Source organism: Marmota monax, unplaced genomic scaffold (assembly GCF_021218885.2).
Source record: "Marmota monax isolate L192 unplaced genomic scaffold, Marmota_monax_Labrador192_F-V1.1 WCK01_AAM20220418_F8-fsc00209, whole genome shotgun sequence".
In the NCBI taxonomy this organism is placed as follows: domain Eukaryota; kingdom Metazoa; phylum Chordata; class Mammalia; order Rodentia; family Sciuridae; genus Marmota; species Marmota monax.
In genome coordinates, this window is record NW_026694493.1 from 2628716 (window position 1) to 2645760 (window position 17045).

At 43.1% G+C, this 17045-nt stretch overlaps 1 protein-coding gene across 1 annotated transcript in view; it reads right to left on the bottom strand.

The window, feature by feature from the left end:
• Colgalt2 (collagen beta(1-O)galactosyltransferase 2) overlaps positions 1-17045 on the bottom strand; it is a 94745-nt gene that overhangs the window by 13319 nt on the left and 64381 nt on the right. The window contains exons 6-7 of the mRNA XM_046419514.2: positions 12261-12380; positions 3772-3848 (exon numbers count right to left, since the gene is read on the bottom strand). Of these exons, the coding sequence (XP_046275470.1) occupies positions 3772-3848; positions 12261-12380 (197 nt within the window). The remainder of the gene's footprint in view (positions 1-3771; positions 3849-12260; positions 12381-17045) is intronic.

Sequence of the window (17045 nt, forward strand, 5' to 3'; positions counted from 1 at the left end):
GTCAAATTGATAGGCAGTCTCAGGGTAGGTCTTGTTACTTGCTGAGGGTTTGCCTTGGGTCAGTTTCTGTATCAGTATCCTCATCTGTGAAATGGGATAATAATGGTCCCACCTCACCAGTAATACACAGATAAATCCACTGGATAAATTTAACATCATTCAAAAAAATAAGAAAAATCTAAAGTCTTCCTATGCTGCTTTTATTTCCAAAGGTCCCAAAATGAATTATCGAAGCCTCTATTTTAGTAGCTTCCTTGCCAGAATTCTCCAACTCCCGTAGAAACTAAGGTAGAAACTAAAGAAAAGGAGCCCTGTTCTTGGGGGTGGTTCTTGGATAAAGGAGGGAAGGAAAGACCCAATTTTGACACTAAGTGGAAATGCTATTATTCCAGAAAATATGGGAGAAAATACAGGAAAAAATATGGAAAATTATGGCAATGGAAAGAGACAAACGGCCCTTGGAGGTGCAGAAGAGCAAGGCTTATTCACACACATGTACATACGTGTACATGCACAGTGCAGGCTCAGCAGAATCTTCTCCAAAGGCTGAGCACAGCCCTTTGTTCTCAGTGTCTTTTCTACAGTCCAGACTTGCAGGTTCCAAGATGGTTCCATGCAAGTAGCTTTCATCCCTTCCCTTTTCTCCAGGCAGCTCTGGTTCCTGCCCCAGCTGCTGAGCAAGTGTGATCACAGAAACAGAAACTAGCAGGTTGCAGCTATTAACAGAGACAAAACGAAGCATCTTGGGCAGGAGTTGCAGCTTCACTGTGGAAAGGACACCTTTGGGTCTGTGACGTAAGGTAGAATGGAGTGCAGATCCTCCCCCACGAGGGCTGTGTCCTCCTCCTCACCTTGGCCTGGGAATCCCCAAGGGCGGCATGACTACATATACAAAAGGCTGCTCTAAGGAATCACAGGCAATGAGGCTCTCCCGGCTATTCCAGATTTAAGGAACCACAGAAAAACCTAAAGCCTTGTGACTGTGATCACGGGCAAGTAGCATTTTAATAAGATCTTCTTGCTAGAAGCAGTAAAAATTGATTTTCAATGTTCAATTAGCCCTCCAAAGTGGGAAGACTTTAGCAGTCAGCAAGAAATGATCTTGACGCAAAACACAGTGAGGGAGAAACCTACAGGAATAAGTCAGAGGATGCTGACTTCATCCCAATGAAACACCCGTATGACTTCTATAACATCTGTATGCCTCTATGAAAAGAGGGAGCTGAGGGGCTGGAGTTGTGGCTCAGCGGTAGAGCACTTGCCTCGCATGTGTGAGACCCTGTGTTTGATCCTCAGCACCACATAAAAATAAATAAGTGAAATAAAGGTACTGTGTCCAACTACGACTAAAAAATAAATATTAAAAAACGGAAGTTGAGTAAACTCATCTCTCAAAAAATCTCATATGAGTAAAAACTTCTATTTGGGGCTTATAATAAATTTTGCTTTATACTGTGATCAAAATAAAAAAGAAATTATGTCTTATAACCAAGCTTAAGTTTAGAATAAACTGCATTAAGCTTTGGTTCAATGATCATTCTGAATGTAATCATAAATATATTGTCTGTTTTACTAGGATCAAAAGCTACATTGAATAAAATTTTAACCTTCCCCTGCAACATATTCTCACTTCTATTTGTTTACAAATCCCTGGGCAAAGAAACTGAGGAGAGCAACATGTTCTCTTAGAAAATTATCCACCTAATGCAGGGCAAAGCAGATTGAGTGCATCATGATTTTTTTATTACCTCCTTTGTTTACTTAGCTGGATAATTATTTTTTATAAAAAATAATTTCTGTGGTGCCTCTATTTGCCTTATTACTTGGGACTTTATAACCTCATGAGTTGTGTTCTTTAATGTTTCATTTTCAACCTGGTGAGAATCACGGTCATGAGCCGTGCTCCATCCCCCAGTTTTACAGACATGGAAAGGAAAGGGCATTTCCTCTTGTACAAGCATGGGGCCACCTGGGCTCGCTCCAGGAAAACACCAACAGGACAAAACAGGGGAAAAAAATGCATTTAAATAGTCCCCTCAAACCAGAGACCTTCAGTCTGGAGGCCTTTAGTCAATAACAGTCCAAGTGCAATAAAGACGTGTCCCTACCGGGGCAAGTGCAATAAAAATGGTGGCCATGAAGGAAAAACAGACTGCTCGCTCGTACTTAGTAAAGAATAAACAGAGAAAAGGGCCGGGCAGCCAAATGGAGCCCAGACACCACTGATGAGGTCACAGGACCAGGACTGAAAAAGCTCTGAAAATACCTTCCCACATCCCAGCCTCAGGAAAGTAGAGCCTCCGAGTGTGTCACTTCCTGGAGTGGCATTTTCCAGAGGGACCCTAAGAGTGACCCAGTTCTAACACCTTGTCCTGCCAAAAGAGAACCAGAGTGAGATCTTGTTTTGGCCCATTTTATTTGTCCTTATAGAAGGACAGTTTGGGTCCTTACAGAAATGTGATTTTAGGAGGAAAAATGAATTATGTAAAGACACTGGTAAGGGTCACAGGAAAGGAAGGCTCCAGTACCACGCAGAAGCAGGGCCAGCGTGTGAGGTAGAACAAGGTTTTCTGCAGCCCCGGTCATTTTTGAAAACTATCTACAACTGGGTCTAGTCCTATTTCACTACACTTAAATCCATCTCTTCTCATTCTGCCCTCCATGGAAGTAGCAGAATGTTGCTTCCTCTTTGCATTTGGAATTCATGAAACATTCATTCCCATTCCTGAAGACTAGCTCTGAATCAATTTTATGGAAAAAATCCCAATTCTCGGTGCCAGCAGGAGGACCTACTTTGGGAACACACATGTATGTTACATGTATGTGCACATGTGTACATATGTGTACATGTTACAGTGCAGTATGACATTTCCCTCCGTTGAGCAGCACAGAGCATGATGTTGACCAATAAGCATATCCAGAATTCATGGAAGAATCTGTCTCAGTTCGTGGATTTTTGAGAAGCTGTCCCAGCTTCTAGACTCCTCCTGAATGACAGAAGCCATGCAAGAGACTCATGAAGGAGTCAGTGACATGGAGTCACAGTGCTGGCCTTGTCAAGCGTCTTTTGTGCATATTGCCAACAGAGGCACCTCTGTATCTTCTCTTTCTCTCCCTCTCTGTCTCTCTCTCTCCTTCTCTGTCTCTCTCTCTGTTCTTATGGTTCTGGGTATTGAACCCAGAGCCTCACTGCTGTACCACTGAGCTGCACACCCCCCTAGTCCTAACTTATTCTTTTCACAGAATGTTGTTTTGAAGTTCTTGCCTGTGGAAAGGCAGAATTTTAGAACAAGTTTCCTCTCTCCTTCTCTGTCCTCTCAATTCTGTCCTCCAACCTTTTTCCATGGAAGAAGGACAGACAGAAAATAAAGTGTTCCAGAATAGTTTCCACTCACTCATCTATGGCAGAGTGAAGTGAATGTCCTCCTATGGCTAAACCATATGTCCTCTTCACCTTACCCTTGAACCTCGGTAAGACGGTTGATAAAACATGGTGAATTCACTTTCACTACTAGTTACTTCTTTCTGACTGAACGATCAACTCACTTTACCACAGTCCTCCTTTTGGAGGAAGAATGGGGCATAACAAAAACTCAGTACTTTCCCCAAGCCCTCAGCCCCTCAGGCTGGGACATCATCTCTGCCTGGAACAAGCGTGGGAGGGTGGGAAGGTATTTTCAGCCCAGCCTGCTGGCCCTCAGACACACACTCAGCTGTGTTCCAGCATACAAACATTTGCACCCATGTACACACACAGAGACACTTTCCTACCTCATCAAATCCCATCTTGTCTGGATATTTAGGGACAACTGACACAAACTGGGAGGGTTCCATGGGAGGACGGTCAACTGGAAGACACAAGAAACACATGGAGTGCTTTGTTAGGGAAAGGGTCAGAAAACAGAATTCCATCTGCCCACCTGATCACCAGGGCTGGAATCACCCTGGACACCCAGGGCAGGGGACAACCACTCAGCAGTTCTCCAGGAAGCCTGAGGGTCAGGCACTGGTTGTGAGGGCGCTTGTGCATATGCAAATTGCAGTATCTGCTCCACATCCCTGAAGACTTACTTTAATTGGGTTTGGAGGCAGGTTAGCATAATGGCCAAGAGAGAGGGTTCTGGAGTCAGATGATCCAGCCAGTGAGGGCCTAGGAGAGTTATGAGACCTCTCTAAGCCTGTTTCTTCACATGCAAAATTGGGATAACAAATGTATCTCTTGCTGGATTGTAAAATTTAAATAGATCTGCATGCAAAGCATGACCACAATAATGTAATAAATTCTCTTAACTATTTTACCTACTGTGGCCCATGGCGAAAGAGCTCAGAAATAGGTTAGTTTTATCCTCCCTGAAGAATGTTCTTTTTCTGTACATTTTTTAAAATTGTCAAAGCCTAGGACTACTTTTATCCCATCCAGGCAGGGGCAGCTACAGGTGTACAGAAGGGCTTCTGTTTTAACTCCATCTCGCCTCAAAGGGCCGGCTCACCTCTCAGGCTGGGTACAGAGATGATGGAAGATTATTGACCCTCAGAAAAGCCTTCTTATATGCTATATGCTTTAATGGTTTAGAGGAAATGGTTGAGAAGGTCTTGAAGATTTTTTGGTCTTGTACAAATTCAAAGCACTAATTTGATTTTTCTTAAAGAGATAAAGAAAATTTGAAATGAGAGCTGATCACTGGGTTGTTTAAAGATCTGTGAGTGATGTCCATCACTACTCTCATCAGCACCCTCTCTCCTCTCTTCTGGGCACATGAAATGAATACACTTTCTTGCCCATGAAGTTAGTCAGGGCCATGTGACTTCCTGAGGAGGTTTGGATGACAGCTGCTTGGCTTGGCTCTCCAAATCCTCCTCCCTGTCCCATCCCAGTGTCACCAGGGATGGCAGCAGCATGTGTTAAGACAGAGAAGGCACAGATCTGCAGAGCCTGGATTGTTCCACACCTGGAGAGCAGCTGCCCAGGAAGACAGGAGGATTGCAACTCTGATGAGCAGAAAATGAGCCACCATTGCTTGAAGTCAAAGAGATATGGGCACAGTTTGGCAGCCCAGCACAAGTCCGCCCTTCTTGAGATACTGCGCAAAGGGTCTGATCTGCTTAACTTACCCTTCACCGAGGTACTAAGAGAAACCATGGCCAGTTTCACTTAGGATCAAATCATGTGAAATTCTAGAAGGTAGTGAGACAGCTTTCCTTGGCCAAACACAGGAGTTGGTCTCATCACTTCAAACCTGACCCTGACAGTCACATTTCTGGGGGTCCATGGCAGGTGTATTATTCTTTCCAACAGCAGCTCAGAATAGCTTGATCCTTTCTGCTCCACTACTACTTATCAGTTTCCTTCAAAATCAACATGCAGGGTCCAAATGTACAGGGTTAGGTTTTGAAGAGAAAGAAACTTAATGTTACAACCCCTTCCTATTGGTCATGCTGTGGAAATGGTCTAAGTCTTCCTCCTTGGCCTTAGACCTGAGTTATACTTTATATTACCCTTTCTAGGCGACTAGTCTCCGGTTGGCACTCACTGGCTTCAGGCTGCTTCCAGTCACTTTCTTACCATCAAATATGGGCATCAAATACGGACATTTACAGGACAAGTATTCTACAAAAGCTGTAAGTGGCTGTTGGGGGAAAAAAAAAAAGAGTGTGCCTGGATTTCATCAATGATGGTGGCACTAAAACCATAGGGAGACACAGGACTTGATCCAAAGAATCAGACCTAAGAAACTTACTAAAGGGAGAGCAGGATATGTCTTTGCTGACATCACACTTGAAGGTTAGTAGGTCCCAGCTTTTGTTGTGGTCATTTCTGACTCCATCATTCATAGCTTATTCAACTTGACATTGAATTCCTTCCTGGAAGTAGTGCCTCCTATACCACCACTTAGGACAATGGACTTCACTGGCTTTCGGATAGTTTCAAGATCTAGGACTAAATAATTAGAGCTGCCATTATGGAGATCGTATGGCTCTCTGGGATCTGGGATGCCCTCTTGACATGTATAGTAATCACATTCAGCTAATCTTCACATGTCCTATGTGACAGGTACGAGTCTCTATTTTTACAGTTAAGGAAACAAAAGCTTAAATAACTTGCCCGAGGTCACAGGGCTCATAGAGTTGGTATCTGAACAAAGAAATGACTCTTGCACTTGAGCTCTTAACCCCCACTCCACATTAATCCTTGGTGGCCACAGTTCTATGCTTATAGCTGTTCATTTAGACCAGTCTTGTCTGGAAAAGTACCTCAGAGATCGCACCTGGTCAAATCCTAACACTTCTTTCTAGTTTCTCCTGAACTTCATCCATGCTGTGGTCCTCCCAGCTCGGGGCCTTGACCATATTTTTCAAACATACTCTCAGGCCTGCCTATCCTGACTCATTATGCACACAGTTGTCAAAATAATCTTCCTCAAGTACAAATTTTGTTCTTGGACTTAACAATTACTTAAGTGCTTTATGGTTTAAGTGTTTTCATAGCTACCATGTAATTTTATCTATACTCTTTGGTGGTGGTTGTTTGTTTGTATAGGTAAACAAAGGGAGACCAATACAGATATGAACTTGCCCAAGGTTAGATAGTGAGTGATTAGCAGAGCTGGAACTCAATTTTAGACCATCCAACTTCAGATCCAATAATCTTAGTAAGCTTAATGTGATGATCTGTTGTCTCAAGATTTTGGTACTGAGAATGGGTACCTGAGATTTCTTATTGTTTCATGCTGTGATTTGCAGGAACAGTCTCTGTGCCTCATAATCTATTCACATCTATCCCCTCTACAAGATCTAGCCTCCTGCCAATCTTCTCCCAAATTCTCTGAACAACTCCTAATGTACTAATTAGGAGCCAGTTACATGTACTAGTTAGTACAGGCAGAGTGGTAGGCACTGTGTTTTTAAGAGGTGTTAGTTGTTGTTATAACCCATTCCCACACCACTCAAACCCTTTCGATCTGATCTCTGAGACTGTAGTCTATAAAACTCCCTGAGCATTTCCTTGTACAGACCCTGAGTTCCCTTCCACTGATCTCACCTGGCAAGATCCTGGGCCCACGTGAGGCAGCACCTCAGGAGGGGAGGTCCCAGCTGGGGAGTGCTGGATCCTCATGAAACCCCATCACCACATACTCAGGATACACTGTGCTGACCAGGTCACTTCAAAGTTACAATGACAGATGCGGAATTGGCAAATGATGCAAATATACTTCTACAGAAAATTTACTCTCCCAGTCTCTGAGAGATCTATTTTATACCTTGAACCTCCTCAAATCTCCAACAGCTCTCTAGCTCATGACTGCACAATTACCAAGAGAATTCAGAGTCAATTAGATCTGCCTTTTTGTTCCACCTCAAGTCCACACACGAAATTGCAAGTGCACCTGTGCATTTCACCTTCCCATTTGCGGCAGGGGATGAAGCATTTTTGTGTCTACTTGTGCTGTCTCGAGTTACAGCTCCTTGCTTTCTTAGGCACTTCCACCTTGCGATGATCTACTCTTCGGCACCATCAAGCTTCCCTTCTATCTTGGACCCTTCTCAGTAGCATACAAACATGCTGTGCTATCCCTACATAACACAACAAATAACACAAAAGAAACCAAACCAAAACGCAAAGCAAAACAAACAACAACGATATACTCTCACCTCCTAGCAGCCCCAACCCATTTCTCTATTCTTATCCGTTGTGGTTTGGATATGAGGCATCCCCCAAAAGTTCCTGGATTAATGCAAGAATATTCAGAGGGTTAAATTGATTGGATTGTGAGAGCTGTAACACACTCAGCCCATCCTAGTTTGAATGAACTGAGTGGGTGGTAACTGTATGCATAGGGGGGTCACTGGGGACTTTCCTGGGAGGGCTCAAGTTCCCTATTCTCCCACCTCCTGACCCCACCATGAGCTGAGCAGTGCTCCTCTGCTGGAACCTTCCCTCCTAATGTGCTGCCTCCCTTGGGCCACAGCAATGGAGTGGGCTGTCTATGGACTGAGACCTCGGAAACCCTGAGCCCCCAATAAGCCTTCCCTCCTCTGTGTTGTTCTTGTATTTAGGTGTTTAGGTCACAGCAATGCAAAAGCTGACTAACATGCCATCCAGGCAAGATCCCTGCTTCTCACCTTTCTGTCTTCTCTTCGGCCGGCTCCAGGGGCTCTCATCTCCATCACTGCCCCGAAGAGGCTCCTGTCAAGCTCCACACAACCCTCTACCTTGACAGAATCCATGATCCATCCTTTGTCCTTTTCCTTGACTGCTCAGCAGCATTTGGCTCTGTCTTGAATCACTCCTGAGTTCCTTCCCAGCTTTCTGGCGGTTTGTCTTTCCCACTCCCCCGGGATCTGTCCTTCTTCTATGTTCTTTTACTATAGGAGTGTGCACTGTTTCATGCCTTCAAATTCCTTCCTGTGGTGATGATTCTCGGAAGTCCACCTCTAGATGGAACCTCTTCCCTCGGTCCCAGAGTCACATAGCCAACTACCTTCTGACTTCCCTACATGGGTACCTAGTACATATCTTAAACTCACATGACCAACACTTCCCTCCCCAAGTCTTTCCCATCTCAGGCCCAAACCCTGGAGTCATTCTTCACTCTTTATTTCCTACCTAGACTGCACCCAGGCCTCTAAGTCCGAAGGGCTCTACTACCAAAATATCTTAAATCTGTCTTTTCTCATCATGCAGCTCAGATCTCAGCCAGGATCATCTCCCTCTACCCAGCTCCTCGTTCTCAACCATGCTGGTCTTTTGTCCCTGGAACCCACCAGCTTTCCCCTAACGGCCCTTAGAGGTGCTGTGCTTTCTGCTTGGAACACTGTTCCCCCAAATACTCATGTGGCTGCTTCCTTAATGCCTTGTCTATCTCTCCCAGTTAGAAGATAAGTTCCTCAGTAGCGAGACTTCTGCCTGATTTGTTCACTGCTGTATAAACCCCAGAATCTTGAGCAATTATGGACTCAAGTATGTGTCAAATAGATACTTACAGCTTTTTAAAAATTATTTTTATTTTTTTTAGTTGTTGATAAACCTTTATTTTATGTATATACTGTGCTGAGAACCGAACCCAGTGCCTCACACATGCCAGACAAGTGAGCTGCCACTGAGCCACAGCCACAGCAGATACTTATAGTTTGACCCGGTCTTCCAAAACTTTCACTGGCCCTATAGGACAGGCTTTCTGCCTCAACAATTAAGACACGGCCATCTTTCAAGCTTTATTTCCTTCTACTGTTTTAAGTCAACTTTTCCAGAGGAAATGCTTTGGCTGATCACTGTTCCCTGTGCCCTGAGGGTTCTCACTATATTCCTCATTCTCAACCATATTCCTGTTTAAGTGCCACGCTCCTATCCAAGCTCAGCTTAAGAACCACCAGGAGCCAGCGTAATGGTTCACACCTGTAATCCCAGTGGCTGGGTTATGCATTACAGTTTTGGATTCCATATTTGTTCACAAAAAATGCACGTTCTAATGCTCCAATGAGTGTAGTCTAATAACACTGCCAGCAGCCGTTTTCGCTGCCCATTTGGTTCCAAACACTGTGCAAAGTGCTTTCAATGTTTAGTTCATCTTTCCTTAGAGGAGAACACTTGATAGGTATGATTTCATCATTACCAACATTTTATTCACCACCTTGGGTCTTTGGCCCATATTTCTGCATGAAACCCTCAAAGCTTTGTTTCCCAATCATCTTATTATTCCAATTATGTTCTATATTTTAAAATTCAGAATGTGAAATTTCAACAAAAGCAAAACCAGAGAAAGTAACTACAAGAATTAAATAAAATGGCCAGGTGTGGTGGCACATGCCTTTAATTACAATGACTTGGTAGGCTGAGGCAGGAAGATCGAAAGTTCAAAGCTAGCCTCAGCAACTTAGCAAGGCCCTAAGCAACTTAGCAAGACCCTTTATCAAAATAAAAAATAAAAAGGGCTGAGGATGTGGATCAGTGGTTAAGTGCCCCTAGGTTAAATCCCTGGAACTGAAAAAAAAAATGAAATAAAATGTCATATATAAAATGCTTAGCATTAGAGTTGGCACATGTAGGGAGAACAATAACAAAAGCTATACTTTATAGGTTCTTCTTAAATAAATTCTACCTGGCGAGAAAAGGAATTCTGTGTCGTTAAAATTCCTGTTGGCAAAGTTCCTATTTCTGTGTACTGAAATTTCTCAGCTCAGTCATGTGGGTGAGAACAGGAGAACGTGAGGTCTGGCCAGCCCCTCTCTGAGCTGACATCTCGGGAGTCAAGGCTGGCAGCCATGAAACAGGATGACCAGGGGCAGCACTTTACCAAGTGCTAAGTGAAGCTACACTTCATTATTTCATTGGGTTGAAACATACCATTTTATTTGCTCCTTTCAACCCTGCATGGTGTTATTATCCTCCCTTCATAGACAAGGGAACTAAAGCTCTGAGAAATGGATTCTCCCTGCATAAGTGACAGAGTCTGGGTTCAACAGTTTGATTCCTCTCGCTTCAGGGTCAGTGCACTAGACTACTTAGTCTTCATTCATTTGCTCATTCATACGTTCACTTGTCTGATTGTACATTCAGCAAATATTTGTGTACCATGCTCTGTGCTAGATACTTTGGATATAAGACAATGAGATTTCCACCCTTGTGTTCTAGGGCTTGAAACACAGGGAAAGAGGCAGAAACAGTACGTAATAGAGAAATTCACAAACCAGATTCCTAAAGACATACCGTCACAATGAACCAATCCTTGTTCTATCATTCATTCAGTAATCCTTTAAGTATTCAACAAATACTTACTCATGTCTATGAGGGATGGGCGATATGCCAGGTCCTAAAGTACGATAAAAAGGAATTTGTCCTATGAGAGCAGGGGAGTAGGAAACAGATTTTCACTAGCAATTCAATGGACCTAAAAATAAACTCGTGGGTTTTTCCTTTTAAAATTCTCTTATTCTAAATGCCTTATTTCATTTAAAATTCCTAAAAATCATCCCAATCAGGCCTTGGAAGTTTTCTTTTTGCTCATCCACCTACACTCAGCTCTTGGCTAAGACCTTTCACATCTATGTCCTAATTTCTCCTTCTCTGTTCCTTCCTCTCCATTGCCCACTGCCATGGCTCCAGATTAGATCCTCACCATCTTCTGCCCAGTTTTCCATTCAATGTACAAAGTGGTCTTTTTGCCTCTGGTCTGAGAGCAGCACTCATTGCCACCCATGCTCCATTCATAACTTCTCTTACACTAGAGGGACCTTCCTAAATCCAGATTTCAACCTGAAACTTCTAACCTCAGATCCCTTAGAAAGCTCCCCTCCTTTCAGGAAAAGTCCAAACCCCTTCTAAATCATCAGCAGCCCCCCGGGCGGAGCTCCTGACCACTTTCCAGCCTCACTTCCCAGTGTGACTCCCAACCTCCTCCACAACTCCCATGTCCACGTTCTAAGGTCCAGTGACGAATAACAGAAGATGGCTTTGGGAAGCCATTCCCAGCATCCTCCCCGGGACTTGGGGCACCAGCTACTTTCTCCTTTGGCCACCACTGTACATCACACAGTAAATTTGACTACTGATTTTTGAGCTTACCAATTCCAACATCTTGCTAGACCCAGAGACAATGATAATATGTGTTTAAAGAAAACAGATTTGGAGACAGCAGGACCAATTTAATGCTCAATCTGTCATCTGTTTAGTAGAATGATTTAGGGCAAGTTACTTTAGGCCTCTGCCCTTCAATTTCTTCATTTTTATTATGGGGATAATAAACTCCCTTCATTGAATTGTGAGGATCAATGAGACAACATAGTACAAAAAAAATGTTTTGCATGGCATCTGTTAAATCATAAGTTATTACTAATTGAAGTCATGATTGTTATTATATTAGACATAGCCTAATATATAATGATGAATCTTCCTCCAAACCCTGGGAACTCCCCTATCTCCACTTGATAACTAAGACGATTACTTGCCTAAAGTCATACAATTGGAAAACAGCAAAGTTAGGATTTAAACTCATTCCACAAACCATTATGATAGCGCTTACTATGTGTGAAAAGTATTTCCTTGGATACCTCGCTCGCTCGCTCCATCAGGACAGGAAGCTCCTGAGGACAAAGACCTTGTCACATTCGTATTTCACACAGGAAAAGTTCAAGAATGAATGAAAAGATGGCTATCCATGTTTCAGCCAAGGCAGACCAAGGACCACGAAACTCGAGGCCTGAAAGACGTTTGGTCACCGCGGCAACGAAACAAAGGCCACTGGCCCGGCTTCTGCGTCACTTACTCATGGCTTCTATCTGCACGTGGATGAGGTTCTCGATGTCCTCCTGCAGGGTCTGGTGGGCCTTCAAGGGGATGGGCAGGTAGCCATAGTGCTCTCTGTTGCAGAGGTACATCTGGATACCTGAGGGTCCAAGAGAGGGACAAAGTCACCCGGTAAGAAAACACACGTCTTAGCGACAGCTGCGGAAAAGGAGACCCGACTGGGCTGACACTGAGTTTGACACTGAAACTGACCAAGGGGTTGTTTCGGGTACTGCCTGTAGACCTCAAAAATGTTCTTTTATTAAAAAAGCAAAACACAGCATTGGGGGCTCATATAAAAACCCTGGGCCATTCTTCAGCTCAGAGGAAATTGATTTTTCTCTCTGAGAAAAAGCACACTCATGGTCTGAAATGAACACCGAAGGCATGAAGGGATCAAAAGGGAGGCAAAGAATTCCCATTCCAGAAAGCAGAGTGGAACACTGTAATCCATCGACAGGAAATAACAAGAAAATGAGGAATGAAATCCATATTTGATATGAAAGCAAACAGGAAAATCCTGTAAGGCAGGCAGATTATTAAAGCTAAATCTATGCATACAAAAAGTGAAAAAATAGAAAATAAATTTAAAATTCTCCATGATTCTCCTTGGTTCTATTTCCTCCCTTAGCAGGCATGGATTTGGAGTCAACCGATAGGCATGAAACTTCCAAAAGAAGTTCATAAGGGACGAAAGAGTTCCTGCACTTCGAGTCCTTTTAAAAACGTGCAATGTGACAATCCAGCAATACGTCAGATCCCTTTCCTCCTCAACACTGGTCTTCACAGTCCTAGCTGGTGAATTCTAGGAGAATAAAGCACCTGTGTTCAACCAGACAGACAGGAATCCAGGAATCAAGATGATACAGCAGTGGATACTCCTGGCTAATTAAAAGATTGTTTAGTTAAAAGGATGAGTCTGCCAAGCTCTGGTCCATGAGCCTAAACTTCTGATTTGTTAATTGCTACAATCATCAATGTTTTCCTAAGAATTATCTGCATAGTGACTTCTCTATTTTGTGTTAATAAAATTCCTACCAGTCAGCTGTATCACCTACCAAGTCAGATGAAGCTGCCTCAAGGCATTAACAGAGAAGAACTGAGAAGAACGGGGCCTTTCTCCTCCACCTTTACTGAATCTGGTTCCAGTCAGGGCTGGTCCACCAAAAACTGTCACTTCTCTTGCTTTCTCCAAGGGAACTCACTAGCTCTGCTGTTTGCCCACATGAATGCTTCTGGGGAACATCAAACCAAAATTCACCTTCTGTAAATCCTGATCAATTCAGGAAGCAGAAGAAAAAGACTTAATATTTAGGTTGCCTTTCTACCTTAATTAGGCAGACCATTTTACCATCGAACTTTCCAAAGCTTCCGTCAAACGGGGCTATGATACCTTGCCAAGCTATTCACCAAGTGTCAATGTTCAAGAAAGGCATTTCATACATGTGAGGTCTCAAAATATTTACTTCCCATCTCAATTTCTCAGAAAGTTACTGGATGATGTGGAAAGAAGAATAGAGGTAAGTAGAGGAGGAAGACAAGAAGAAGGAGGAGGACTTCAACCCATAAGAAAGAAGACTTCAGATACAACCAGGGGAATCAGTGTACAAGAGAAACGGGTCCCACAGAGATGACTGTGACACCTCTCAGGTTACAGACACATCTTCACAGACATGCAAAAGGGCAACAGCTGATGAATCTGAACATTCTGAGTTTGAGAAAATGAGTGATTAATTTTTTATTATATTAGTAATAATAAAACTAAGGAGAGAGAAAGAGAGAAGCAATTATTCATTTAGATAAAGGACAACTAGCCATAGTCTGCAAATGCCTGAGCTTGAAGTTATGCTCCTGTGATTACAACAACAGAAACACTGGCCAACTAGAATCACATTGAGAGGACAGGAAATGAGAAGGATGTGTTTGCATGTGGAGGGCACAGGACAGCAAAGAGCCAACTCCCTTATCTTCTATAATAGAATCAGTAGAAAATATCTACAGTCAAAAAATAAAGAAGGAGCAACACAAACACATTATTTAGCAACTGGAATAAAGATATTATACTATCAGGTAAAAAGAGCTAAAAGTAGTTATCTTTAGGAAGAAGATAATGGTACAAGGGACTGGGCAGTTTTAAATAAACTGTAGGTAACGATCTGAACTCTTTTAACTGTGTGCATGGATGATTTGATAAAATTATGATTTTCCCAAAAAAATAAAAGGAAGCTTGTTGATAATCAGATAACGTCTATGAAGGAATCTGGTACTCCCAGTGAACGCTGCCTCTGGGGAAGACAATTTTCCCTTTGAAGATGAAAGGCAAATCATATTGGAGGCGAAGGACTTTGCTCTCCTTACAAAGATATTGAACCTTTTCTTGTACACAGATAGGACCTTAATAATGCAGAGTGCTATAATTATCTCTATCCTTGGTGATGAAAAATCAGACTCAGGGACTTGACTTGTACAAGGCTACACAGTAAGTCCTTTGTACCAAATTTTCATTCCCGAGGGCCAAAGCCAAGTGCTTTCTACCCACCCAGGATTCACAAGCTCCGTGTTGGAGTTGTTAATCAGGAAGGACTGCTGTCACTACATAAGGGGGCTCTTTTGATCACCACCAGTGATGTTCTGGGAACAGATCTGCTTGCCCATCACCCATGTCATTCTCCTCTTGACCCACAGCAGACATTTGGAAGATGTCTGGCTGGCGCCAGGGATGGCTCCTGTGGCCATGAGACAGAGTCTAGATTGCTGGCCACATGGGAGGTAAACTCTTGACCCTGGCCTGAGCAGCCACACAGGCTTGCCAATGACCTTGCGCTGTCTCCTTAGGCAGGACAGGCAGCCAAGCCCAGCTCACTAAAGCTCTTGGATTGTGGCTCTCACTCATCACCCACATGTGACAATGGCTATAATCTGAGGTGAACGATGTAGGACCAGGGTTTGTGGCTGAACTGTCCTGCCTGGCACAGAAAGACCATTTGCTTCCTTTTGCACACGTATACAATGAAGCTCCAATGCATGGCACGCCAGCGAGGGAGCTTCAGGAGAGTGAGAACCAAAGAGTGCCAATCTCTTACCAGGACTCTTTTGAGGGAGAGGGGAAGTGCCTTGCTTTGGACCCAAGAAAGGAAAAGTCTAGAGACATATTGTGGGTAGCACGTGACTCCCAGGCTCAGTCATGTTGCTCCTGAAAATACTTTAAGATCAGTGAAATATTACCTCGGAACCACACGATTGTCAGGAATATCTTTCATTTTCCCCAAATGACTGATTTTTTTCTGGCCTCAACTTCTACCCCGTTTGCCTCTGCACCACCAATCTGACCCTCAGCATTCACCACCATCATATCTATTAGTTATACTGTCACATGTAAAGATCTCAACTGGCCAACTCAAACAGTCGAACACAATTCTAGGCACCAAATTAAAATCTGGTGGGTTGCTCCCCTCTCCTTCCTTCACCATCTCTCTTCTCCCCAGTCACCAAACAATTTTGAATTTCCATACTTGCTTTCGACGTCCTGGAAAGGCCTTTGGGATGTTGGACCAATAAAGCATAAACAAGTCCTAGTGAATAGGTCAAGAAAAGGGCAGAATAAAAAATTCCTATCTAACCTGTGTCACTCTTCCAGCCCAACCATCTGGGTATCAGTGGAAGAAATTATATCATGATAATTTAGTGCACATGTCACAATAATGCCCTGTGACGTGGCTATAAAGGAGGTCTCTGTTAGGCAGTGACCATTATGGTAACTGTCAACAGCTCACTTTCTTGGAACATCCCTGCTTCAAGTTCTGGGGCAAAGGAACAGGAAGGCCCTGACTCTGCCTTCTGTCCTGGAGAAGTCAAAGCAAATCACAGACCAAGATGCAAGAAGGAGTTTCCATTAACATGGACACAAGAACCTTCAAGACAACTTCCAGTCTACCCAAGGATTGCTTTTTCCTGACTGAAGGGCTAAAAAATGCATACACTGGGCCAAAGTATCTAAATTGCTCTAGCAATCGGTGGGAAAATCAGCCTTACACATTTTTGCCAAATAGTTTTATTCCTATCAAAGTAGGGGACCAATGAGTGGAACACCTATGGCGTGATGTGTGAATTATAGCTTAAACTCGTATTAACATTTTCCTCTTCCAGCAACTTCCTCAACTACCCAGGTCTTTGCAAAATCTCTTTCATCCTAATTTATGTGGCTGCGGTGGATTTATTTCACCATCTTCTTAGTTTCTAAATCCATTTTTGCCAAAAAATAAAAAGTTTCAGTGGCACATTCCTGGCACATTAATAATGGGCCCTGCCTTCTTTCAGGAAGGACTGAATTGTTGTAATAAAGCTTTGCTTCAGTAATGCTAGGTATCTTCCCGTTGAACTGTTTTTGTGAATCATGTCCTCCCAGACTGCAATGTGAAGGTCAAACAAGAAAAATACCCTTCCTTCCTATTGACTTGTCTTTCTCAAAAAGCATACAGATTTTATTCTCTTTTAATACTGAATAATATTCCTTTGTCTATATACACCACATTTTCTTTATCCATTCATCTACTAAAGGGCATCTTGCTTGGTTCCACACTTTAGCTATTGTGAACTGTGCTGCTATAAACATTGATGAGGCTGTGTCCCTGCAGTATGCTGTTTTTAAGTCCTCTGGTTATAGATTGAGGAGTGGGATAGTTGGGTCAAATGGTGGTTCCATTCTCCATTTTCCAAGGATTCTCTATACTGCTTTCCATATTGGCTGTACCAATTTGCAGTCCCA